At 32.7% G+C, this 12,824-nt stretch overlaps 1 protein-coding gene across 1 annotated transcript; it reads left to right on the top strand.

The window, feature by feature from the left end:
- The first annotated feature begins 5,889 nt into the window (after window positions 1–5,889).
- Window positions 5,890–9,351, top strand: LOC143563484 (protein RETICULATA-RELATED 4, chloroplastic-like). The gene is given in 8 exon segments (XM_077051015.1): window positions 5,890–6,126; window positions 6,915–6,983; window positions 7,277–7,408; window positions 7,625–7,678; window positions 7,897–7,941; window positions 8,076–8,221; window positions 8,938–9,063; window positions 9,145–9,351. Coding segments are annotated over 8 exon segments (858 nt in total). The 3' UTR covers window positions 9,194–9,351.
- The last annotated feature ends 3,473 nt before the right edge of the window (window positions 9,352–12,824 follow it).

Here is a 12,824-nt window from a genome sequence, read left to right as displayed (position 1 = left end):
ACACACATGAACAAACATATTACCATTGTTATAATGTTATTAACCAAATTCGTTTGATTTATTCCAGCAAACTAATCGAACAAATTTGAATGGCTCTGAAACGAGTAGGAAAACATAACCGCATAATTAAGGAAGAAAATGATAAAGTTTTATTTAGAAATTTAAGGAGGCGGTAAAACACTAAGGTCATGATCGTGTCGTGTTTGTGGGTGAACACGACCCATATATTTATTCGTGTCAAAACCATCAACTCTTTTAACCCGAACGCGACCCATGTAACTTATCAGAACACCGCAAACAAGTTGGCGGGTCATAATCAAGCTGTAAACAGGTTAAATGTAACTTTAAATAGCTTGACCTTAACATGACGAATGTACATACAAATACAACCGACCGATCATCATCGTTGGATTTTTTATTTTAAGTTTTCGAGCCTTAACACTTGTTGTTTTCTTTTTCAAATCCTCAATATGAAAAACTTAAATTATAATCAACCCGTATATGATGAAGCAAGATATATAGATTTGATGCTTTTAAATTGAATTCAATGGCTTTGAAACAAAAATCCAACCAAGAAATAGTTTTATAAAATGAATGTCTATTAACAGTTTTGTTAATTTATTTAAAATGACAACTTTACCCTTTTCTTAGGTAATCGGCCCCACGAAAAACGGCTCGATTGGAACACTAATGAATGTCTGCTAATAGTTCTGCACATATGAAACAACCAAACATTGTAGTAGTAGGTGCAATGCGCAAGCTCTCTACGCGCGAACCAAGCCGATACCCTTTCAAAAGGGCCCGTTGTGACCCTAACTAAACTGAAACCTTTTAAAAGCAACATGTTTTGACATGAACCAAACCGAGAAAAACCGAATATTGAACTGAACCGGTATGCAAAACTGAATAACTGAAACTGACTTAAACGAAACCAAAGGGTCATGATTGTTAGGTTAACCGAAAGTCGATTATAGTTACGATTTTGGGTAAAGACCCCTACTTTGAACCAAACAACGCAACACTAAATAAATAAACCAAACCAACATGCATATGTGTGATATAAAATTTGAATAATAATAATACTTATAATAATAATAATAAAACCTCACTGGATGCAAGTGGCCCTAACAAAGTTACACCAGCAAAGCCAGCGATCCTCACACTACCAACGTTGATTCTTGTTATAACCTGGCAAGCATAACATGTTAAAATTAGGAAGCTTATACCAATCATTTCAATTATTTGTCAAAATTCTTTTACATAATGTCAATTACTACATTATCCACATACCCGGTGCAACTTTACATTAACCATCTTCTGTTCATCAAGCTGCAACAATTGTGATTTTACATTAGCCATCTTCTGCTCAAACTCATACTCTTTAACCAGTACTTGTGTAGCCTAATAACCAAAACACCAGACCTACATATCAGAAACAGATTGGTTGGTTCGTATACACACCAAAATAAAAAATTATAAGTTATAAAGCATTGATGAAATTATTATTATTATTAGTATTATTATTATTATTATTATTATTATTATTATTTTCAACCAAAAACCTTGAAGTAACAAAGAATGTAACTCTTCTAAAACCATCCTCTGTAGCATCATCATAATGAATCTTGATTCCAATATGAACATCTAAACTTAAGAAAAAAGTCGCATTAGTTGATAGTCATATGAAATAATGTTTGTAAATTTCTAGTACAATATCTCGTTGGCTTCAATTGACTTGTGTCGCAAGAATAAGCTTGATCTGAAAGAAACCCTAAATTGTTATCCTAAAGAGAATATATAAACCATAAAAATAAGATTGAAACAAAATAACAAGCTCGATGACAACATTTGAGAGAGCGATGGTGGAATTCCATTCGATTTCGTCTTCAATGATAACCATCTGCAAGATTTGATTAGGTACTATAATGGTGGTTTATTTTAATTGCAATTGAAGGTAGCAATCGGAGATAAACTGAGGGTGGATTGCAATAATTGGAGGCCGGAGTGAATGGATGGTCGCCTGAAATTGAAGTTTGAAGTCGTCGGTGGTGATCCCTAATAAATTCTACGGCGTCTTAGAGAGAGAAAAGTAGGAGATGAAGAGACGCCTGCCTTTATGTATTATAACGTAATATAGATAATATAGATAAGTTAAAGTATATTTAAATATTAAATTTAAGTTAATCGTGAATAATATCATTTCTTATAAAACCTTAATATTAATTAATTAACTAATATATAATAGATTTAAAACCTTAACTTTTGCAATCATTATTCACAATCAACATGAAAAATTAGTTACTTATAAAAACTCAATATTAATAACTAATACGATATATTTATATAAAACAATATAACATATTTATGCTAGTATTTATTTTTTTTAATCAAGAAAAAAATTATTAAAAAAAGAAAATGAAAGATTAAAAAGAAAAAAAATGAAATACAAAACTATTAATAAGAAAGAGATTTATATTTAGTATGAGAGAAATGAGGGAAAATTTTATATGAAACATTTTAGTGATTGACATGTGGCATTAGAAAGCTTGCCCCCCTAGAAGAGAGAGATTCTCAAAATAGTTCAAAACTTTTTGCATTCCAAAAATAGTCCTTGGAAATTTGTCTCCTACGTGAAATTGGTATTCGTGAGATTTGGTTGACCAGCCACAGATTGACACGTGTAAAGTCAACGATAAAGTTTCATCCAAATCTGTCTAGGCCGATATTTTTGTAGCCAAAATCGTCTTATGAAAAACCATTGTTTTGGAATGAAAGTTGTCCGCCACGTGAGGTTTAAAAAAATGATTTTTGCGTTTTTTTGAAATTCATCTCCTCATACGCATTTCAAATGAATTCGTCTATTTTTGCATAAAAAGACGTGTTGTCAGAAAAGATAGATTTTGTTACAAAGTATGTTAATTCGATGGTTTTTTGATGAAATTTATCTGTTTATGCATAAAAAGAATAGATGTTAGAAAAAGATAAATTTATCCACCCACCGCCATCATCCACCACCCACCGCCCACCGCCATCATCAACCACTGCCACCCACCGTCATCATCCACCACCACCACCACCCACCCCACCGCCCACCGCCATCACCACCCACCCCACCGCCCACCGCCATCATCAACCACCACCACCCCACCGCCATCATCATCCACCACCACCCACCGCCATCATCAACCACCACCACTCATCGCCATCATCCACCACCACCACCACCCACCGCCATCATCCACCACCACCACAACCTACCACATTCTTAACACTTGCCATATTTTTAAAACTTTTATAAAAGTCATCTAAGGAGATTAAATTCGTTGGAAATTATCGTTTTTTTTAACTTTTTTGAAAATCATCTAACAAGACTAAATTCATTGGAAAAGTATCGTTTTTTTGCAACATTTTTGAAATTTCTCGTAGGAGATGAAATTCAAATGAAATGCGTCAGACAAGATGAATTTCAAAATACCGCGGATACCGATGAGTTTAAACCTCACGTGACGGACAACTTTCATTCCAAAACAATGGTTTTTCAGAAAACTATTTTGACTTCAAAACTATTGGCCGAGACAAGAAACTCTGAAACTATATCTTTAAAGTGACACGTGTCATTCTGTGATACGACAACCAAATCTCACGTCACGATTCCCAATTTCACGTGGGAGATAGATTTCGGAGGACTATTTTGAGAATCTCTCTCTTCTAGGGAACTATTTTGGGAATTCTCCCTTTATTTATTATATAGTATAGATTCGGCGTGTTTTTAAATTTTATGTGTTTTTTCTGGTATTTTTTTTATTTAATATATCAGAAATAGATATCTCTCACTTGTGACCTACTGGTATGAAGACTTGAGTTCTCTAATAGAGACCCAATTTCGATTCTCACTTGTGCCACTTTGGGTAAATATTGACAATGAAGTATTTGAGCTAGGCATTGCGAGGTTGTCAGTTCAGATTCTGAGCCTACCCGGGTTTTTGTCCCACCGTGTGTTACGCTAGAGATTATTCTCTTGTGGCGGCACGACAACTGTCAAGTGGCAGCCGATGGTATGGTTTCCTGAGGTATCGCTCAAGCCAAACTTGAAGACAATGTGAACCCGATTAAGACAAAATAGTCTGACCAGAATGAGCCAACGATGTTCTTCAAATTTGGGAAGTGCGGTAGCCAAAATACAAAAAAATCGTTGTTCTAAAAAAATAAAAAAAATGTATTTTTATACATTAAATAAAAAGTTGGTGATAAGGTGGATGGGGAGTTCGTGTTTTAAAATCAATGACGAGTAATAATAATAATCACTAGAGGAGAAATAAAGATTTTTTATAGGTTAGTTTGAAATTAACGTGACATGCTAAAATGCTAATGAGTTGGTGGTGAAGTGGTAATGGAGGGACTTGGTATTTCTTGTGAGTCAGGTTCGATTCTTGCTACATTCTACACCAAATGATTTTTGGAGACTAGATGAGTAGGTGACATTCATTAGTTAAATTTTTAAACTACACGAGTTTATCTTACTATACTATCGTGCATTCTGATGAGTGTTGATCGTGCATTCAGATGAGTGTTGAAAGGTATTGACAATAGGTGAGAGTTTTTTCCTTCAATGCCTTTTTTCATTATTGTTTCCCAGTAATAGTATACATATGTTTTAGGGCCTGTTCGTTTCAAGGATTTGTAAGGAATTCTAAGGAATGAGATTTTAAATCCCATGAATTGATATGTTCGTTTCATTAAATGAAAGAATGAGAATGGAAACTAAATCCCATCAAATCCCACATTTCATGGGATTTTAAAATCCCACGAATTTGAAAGGATTTTTAATGATTTTCTTATTAACAATAAAAACCCCTCCAAAAAAAATTCGAAAAAATTATAAAAAAATCATAACTCAAAATATAAATAAAAAACGAAAAATGTAAAAAAACTAAAACGTTTCCGCCTTTGCCCTCGTTCTTAAAAAAAAAACCCAAGAATGAAGAAGATTCCAATTCCATTCCATTCCAATTCCAATTCCTATTCCAATTCCAAATCCTTTACAAAAATTCCGTGAAGCGAACGCGCCTTAGAGTATTCTCAATCCATATATGAGGAGAATTGGTAAATTATAAGGTGGAGTTTTGAATGGTTGTGAGTGTAAATTATAGGGTGGAGAGAGAAAATACAGTGATTTTTTTTATAAATTTGATGAAATAAAGTTTGTCCATATTTATTTTTTAATATTTGTTAAATTAGTTGTGAGTAGAGGAAAGAAAAAAATGTAATGATAAAAATATAAAACGTATTATTTAATTAAGTAAGAAAGAAAAATGTAGTGTTTTGTAATGTAATTATAGATTTATAGGGATAGAGAGGGAGACGAGCTGTGAATGCTCTCATAGAACGGCCCTATAATAATAATAATAGTAGTAGTAGTAGTATATAAATAAAGGGAAAATTCCCAAAACGGCTCATTCATAGAATGTGTTTCCAAGTTTATCCCCACTAATTCAAGTTTCCAACTTTGTCCCTTTGTTATCTCGTCGCCGATGACATGATAGCGAACACCGACGATGCGTTACTGAAACAAATAGGATAATGACACGTGGCCGGAATCTGTGTTGACGATGTGTTATGTTGCTAACGTAGGGTAGCGGCGATGCGTTATCACTGACGCATCGTGGAACCCTTGTGTTGTGGTTGGATCCTCCACGAACTCTGTCTTCCTTTCCTTCCATTCTCTCTCTCTCTCTCTCATGGCAGCCACCACTGTCCGATCCTTTTATATCCACTCACCCAACCACCATCGTCAAACCACCGCCCAGCCAACCTCAAATTCAAATTCATATCACAAACCACCAAGTCCCATCAATCCATCATTAACAACCATCACATTTTCTACTGCCAATGGAAATGGAAACGGAAGAGAAGAATAAAGCGGAGGCGTTTCTTGGGAGGACTCTGGAGAGTATTCCCAAGGACATTGCCGCATCCATCCAGGCCGGGAAGATCCCCGGAGTGATTGTGGAGCTCGAGAAGTCGCCCGTCTTCCGCTGGCTGCTTCAGTTTAGCGGCTTTAAGGAACGCTTGCTTGCTGGCTGATGATCTCTTGGAATTGAATGTGGTGTTGGCATATTCACTAAGGTTTGTTTCATTTCTTTCTAATCATTGCTTTGTTTTGGTGGAATTGATTTGCTTTTAGACAGGGGTGTGCAGATTCAGTTTTTGGCTAAAACCAAAGTTTCCGTTTTTTTTTTCTATCTTCAAAACTCTTCTGTTTCGGTTTTGCTAATCACGCTAGTAATTTTTGGGCCAAAGAAATTGGACTGATAATATTTTTAAATATTAACATTAAAAATAAAACAGATATCCAAGTTTATAAAACATAAAACTATTCACCGGAAAAGTAAACATATCGGTTTTTTTCATTTTTTCACAAAACTTAAAACCGAACCAAAACTGATATTTCAGTGTTTGCCAAAAATCAAAACCAAATCATCGATTTCAAATTCGGTTTGGATTTTTCAGTTTAGTTTTGGTTACATACATTTAGATATTTGGAGGTTATGAACCAATTAAATCCAAGTAATCTAAATTAGGGATGCAGTTAGAGATAACAAAAAAATAACGATTTTGAAACTGACCCGATAACAACCCAAACCAGTATCCGAACCGACCCAGCCCGTAAGTTCGTATAGTTGTTCGGACTCTGAAATGCAAATCGGTTTCCAAACCAACCTGATATTCCCCTGAACCAGTTTATAACCTGGACCGAATTGATTTGATAGGTTTGAACATTTTTCCTCCTGAATTGGTTTATAACCCGAACCGGTTTGGGCCAATTAACCAATTTGTACACTTCTAAATGCACTGAACGAATTGTTGACTTTTAAAGTCAGATTAGAAGTTTTGACAATGTGGTTGTTTTGTAGAGTGCTGCAGAGTTGGAAAAGAGAAGAGAAAATTTCACTAAGGAGCTTGATTTTGTTCTTGCTGACGTGGTATGACATCTCATCTGTAAATGATACAGAAGCGGTTTTAACCGGGTGAATCGCACTTGTACGTAGTGCTTTAACCGTGATACATACACATAACAACCCATCTTTAACTATATATGTCATAACTAACTGGCACTACGTACAAGTGTTTATTTTGTCCTTGCAGTTCTCTGCTTAAAATTGATTATGTATTGATTGGGTCAATATCTCTTATAAATTTATATTGGAATTACGGCAAGTTTTATTTTAAAAATACTTAATTTTGTTAATTAAAAGCTAATATAAGTTTGCTTCAGATAATGGCTATAATTGCAGATTTCATGCTTGTGTGGCTGCCTGCTCCTACGGTGTCTCTTAGAGCACCCGTAGCAGTCAGTGCTGGACAAGTTGCCAAGTTCTTTGCTGGATGCCCCGACAATGCATTTCAGGTAATTGCTCAAAGTCAAAATAATTTTACTGAAGTTCTGCACCTAGTTTATCTACTGATTTGTTGTTTCTTAATATATGTTTTGTGAGATTATTTTTGTATGTTACTTTGGATATAGCTTCACATATTTAATTCACTTGTTTTAATAACTGTTATATGTAAACTTATATAAACTTTTGTTTTGCTGAGCTAATTTGTCTATTTTATAAATATGCAGGTTGCTTTGGCTGGCACATCCTATTCATTCCTGCAGAGAATTGGTGCCATACTGGTATGTGTGTATCATGATATATTGATGTAGTAATTTTGGGTGGGTCGGGTGGTAATTTTACCCGTTGGAGATAAAAACTTTAACTCAGATAACGCTTTGACATGTTTCTTTCATGTTTATTATTATTATTATTATTATTATTATTGTTATTCAAATGTTAATTTTCTTTTAAATATTTTAATTGATAAGCTTTAAATCGTCTATTTTGGTTTTTGCAGCGTAACGGAGCCAAGTTGTTTGCTGTTGGGACCAGTGCATCTCTTGTAAGTGAACACTATAGATGCATCATTTATTTATTTTTTAGGTGTATTGTCTTTAAAGTACATTAAGCTGTGCTTTTCAAATGTTGTTAGGCTATATATGCCTATACTGATGGTGTTTATATGTATATTATCAGATTGGGAGAGGTGTAACAAATGCGTTGATTAGAGCAAGAAAGGCGGTTGATAAATCGTTTGCTCTTGAAGCCGATGAAGAGGATATTCCCATATTAGCGACAAGTGTAGCGTATGGTGTCTATATGTCGGTTTCTAGCAACCTCAGGTATCTTTTCAGTCTTAATAATAGTTTGATCAATAGCGACAAGTGTTTTTCAAGCTCAAGTCTGGCTTGCTTATTATGTATTAATTAATATTGTTGCAATTTACTGATATATATATATATATATATGTATGTATATATATATAATATTAAATAAAAGATTTAAAAACAAGAGCCTCGTTTAGGCTTGTGAGCCAACTTCAGCTTGATAAGTCGAGCTCGGCTCATTCTCAGCTTGTTTGTTATTTGTTAATTAAGTTATAATGTTATATACATTTGTAATTAGTTTCATATATATGTAACTTATTATTTTCATGTTTAACAGTATAATTTAGTTGCTTTTACCATAAATTTGTATATAGCATTTATTGTATATATTTATTTATTTAATATATTGAATAAAAGTTATATAACAAAGAAGCTTGTTTAGGTACGCAAGCCGGCTTGAGCTCGTTAAGTGAAGATAAAGCTCGGGCCTGTTTGTTAAACAAGCTTATTCGAGCTTTTAACGAACCGATCTCGATTCTCGAGTAGCTCATGAGTGGCTTGCTTCGTTTACAGCCCTACTTGCTAAGCATATATTTGCATGATTTTGTGATGTGTGGACCTTATTCATAACAATATTTACTATTTTTTACAATATAATGTTCTTATACTTTTTTCTTCATTTATTTATTTATTTGTTTGTTTATTTATTTATTTATATTTTTGTTTTACAGGTACCAAGTATTGGCAGGGGTAATCGAACAACGAATGTTGGAACCATTGTTGCACCAACATAAGCTTGTTTTGAGTGCTATATGCTTTGCGATCCGAACAGGCAACACGTTTTTAGGGTCCCTAATGTAATTATATCTTCACCCATCATCATCATCATTGCACATATTATCGCTTACCTTTATATTCCTTTATTGTTTGGCTAACAGGTGGGTTGATTACGCCCGCTGGATTGGAATTCAAGGGGCTCGGGAATGAGCTATACTATTGCTTTTTATGTTGTACTTGTGTACATGCGAAAAGAATGGTAATTTGTCATTATTAAAGGTTTGTTCAGGTCAAATGTCATGTTTTGTAGTTCTAATAATGTTTTCATTTTTCTATTTATAATGTTGAAGGTTGTGATATTGGCATGAGATGTTATGGACATGTACATGTACATTTGAAATCATTTAAGTATGTCCAAAATTGTTTAAAAAAATGGTTACATATTATATTGTTGAAATCAACAACAATAATCATACTCACTAGAAATCCCATCAATAGCAAAGTTATTGACAGTGTCTGAGAAGTAGACAAACCATACCTTTATTCCAACGAATAAAAAGATTCCTCTTAAAAAGACCCTTAACTTAAAAAACATACGTATGAGATCGAATAAAAGAAACACAAAATTTAACACTAGACCCCATACAATAAGGAGAAAATACATTATATATATATATATTAATGATAATCAAAATAACCATAATAATACATAGGTAAATAAAGCTAGTGAAAGTGACAATGAATACAAGATAATAACATAGTAATTTAGAAAATCTACTATTATATTAAATAAAAATGATGTTTGCCACATGGCATCTAATTGGCTTATTTTTGTGTCAAGCGACACTCTTATTTTTTAACATTTAATAATTCTTAATTATTTTGTTAAATCAAATTAATTAAAACATTCCTTAGCAAGCCTTATCTCTGTATCATAATAGGCGCTCCAAACTCTAATAAGTTAGAAATCGTCGTTCAACATTGTTTGCACATCAAATCCAGATATTCAAATCGGTATGTTTTCAACCCCGTGTATGTTTATATTGTTTTCATACCCCAAATCCATATTCCATTATGTATTTTCCCAATTGTATGCAAATTTCATAACCCAAAATTGGTTATCAAATCTTTATTTTTCCACAAATCCCTATTTCGATTGTAAGCAAACACTAATAATACCACAATATGTATTTTCCTATTGAAGCATATGATATCAACCAATTAGTTATCTGATTAACGCATTCATATGTTGATTGATTGTATGTTTCGATTACATTGTCCAGTTTTTTTTTCAATTTGCATCCATTTATTTCTATGTACACTTTTGAATGTGATGGCTTTTTCATAAACTGATTGGAATAGGGCGCATGCGACGTTCATTGTTTATTAAACAATATAAATTAGTTTGTTTTTACTTCAATTACTAGATCGATTGGTTCTCTTTACTGGATCGTCAACTACTTGAATGATAGGATATAATTTAATCATATTATCGTATGCATATACACCTTTTTGATCGATCATTGGGGCCAAGTTTCTTTAGAGTTTTTTTCCATCAACACAAAAATTACATGGTAAGCATCTTTTTTTTAATTATTATTTATTTTTGACAATTTCTCATATGAATGAAAAACTTGGATTAATTATAATTATTTATATTTAATTTAGGTGTTACGGACTAGATATGCACAATGAAGTCACTAAATATTTATATTTATTTATATTTAATTTAGGTGTTCCAAAAGGGGGTTGCGGCGCAGCTTGTTGCCCGCTTACCTACCACTTCATTGTAAATCGTTTGGATGTTTCTATGAAGTCACATAACTAGATCAGTAAAAAAAAATATAACTTATCAATATAACAAATTTTCAATAAAAATAATTGTTGTTGTATCAGTTAACTTATCAATTAGCAACTTGCAATTGATCTGTACTCAGAGTATGTTAATAGAAGGTTTCCAATAATGAAGCCTGGGAAAATTTGAGAGAGAAAATATTCATGGCTTCATTGGATTTAGGTTTTTTGACATTATAGTTCTTGACAAAAAGAAGGTTTTGATTTCTATTGAGTTACTCATGTTCATATAATCAACTATTGCAGTGGGGTGTGCTTATGTTTTCTTTTCTTGAATTATTAAATTAGGATTATATTTGCAAAGTACACTATTGTAGAAAAGTATCTTGAAATTTGATGGTAATGAATCAAACTAATAAGTTATTTGTCACGATGTGAGCCAAGTTTATTTATATGAAGTTATTTTTGCATAAGCGCGATTGTTGGTAGGGCTTTCAAGTAAGTTTTTCAAGGCATCCTACTTTTTTTAGGGGTAAATGAATAATTTTATTTTCCACACATAATATTTAATCTATGTATATGTAAAGACATAAGTTTGAGCATTGATTGGTTTGATGTATATTTGCAGGAAAAAGCCGAATTCTACTGTCTCTGTTGCATTTGAGCATTGATTCATCTGGTTAGTGTGTTTGATTAATTCAACTATGGCTTGTGCAACTAAGTTAACCATCTCTAACCATCTTGATATTTTTTTGCATCGTCTATTTCATAGTTCACGGGTCAAAACATGTTGAATATGTTTGATTGAACAAGTAATGTATTCATAAAATCAGAACAAGTTGGATATGTTTGATTGGACAAATAATGTATTTATAAAGATAATTTATTTATTATATCTGTGAATTGTGGTAAAAAGTAGAATATACATGGGGTATTATAGTGAATTGGTAAATTGTCGTCTGGTTTATTTTAGAAAAATAAAATGCCACTCAAAGTAGAAATATAACTTTTTTTTAACTTACTCCGTTATTATATATTTGAGTAGGAGCATACACAAGTTTCTTAAATATATTATATGTTTTTATTAGTATTATCAACCTTTGAGGGCGATGAGAAACCAGAGCTATTATGTATCGGAGATTGTTTTGAAGAAAAGAAAAAACGATAACTGAGCAATTAAAAGAGCAACAATTGGAACAATGGGTTAAGAAGTCAAAAAGTGATATTTAAGAACCCTAAACAATATATGAATTTTAGCATTTTATTTTTTCAATCTGTGTAACACACGGGTTTTTAACTAGTAAATAAATAAAAAAAAACTGTTACACTAATATATCATATTTTCTTAAAAATAAGGTAAATAAAAGCCATAGGACACATTTCTAGCAAAACTAGGTGGGAGTCGAGCCAAACCGAACCAAGCGAGGCTTGCTCTTTGCTTAGCTCGTTTAAAGCCGAACTGAACGGCTGAAATTCGAATCGAGCGAAAATCTAAGCGAGCCAAAATCGAATTGAGCATTTTTCGATCGAACATCGAGCGATTTTCAAGCATTATTTATTTCTTTCTCACTTTAAAATTTTCAATAAGAAACAAGTTTGAATGTTGTAAATAATATATTTTTTGTAAACAAATGAGTAATATTTAGACAAACGTATAATAAACCGTAAATTTTCATGAGAAATAAATTTGAAATGGGATATAATGAACATGTAAACAAACTTCTGGTATTCTGAGAACTTGAAGCGAACAACTAAAACTATAAAATTGACGAAACTGGGAAAATTTTAAAGTGTTTTTTAACGACGAAAATTATATAAAGCACTGATTAGCAAGGACACACACAAGAAAGAAAAATTGCATGAATAAAAGAGGTTTTTTCAACCACTCTAACCAATTAACTCTACACTTGCTCTTTCTACTCGGATACAAAGGAAAAAGAAGCAGATCATCAGACAACACCGCATGCTTCATACTTGTTGTAAAAAAAAGCAGTATTATTTTGAAGCTTCCAAATTACCCACCAGACAACATAGATAATTGCACCCA

The sequence above is a fragment of the Bidens hawaiensis genome, unplaced genomic scaffold (genome assembly GCF_021521415.1).
Source record: "Bidens hawaiensis isolate Kalapana, Puna unplaced genomic scaffold, B.hawaiensis_p1.1 tig00021493_1, whole genome shotgun sequence".
Classification (NCBI taxonomy): domain Eukaryota; kingdom Viridiplantae; phylum Streptophyta; class Magnoliopsida; order Asterales; family Asteraceae; genus Bidens; species Bidens hawaiensis.
Note: the sequence above shows the minus strand (reverse complement) of the source record. Positions and strands in the feature narration are given on the sequence as shown.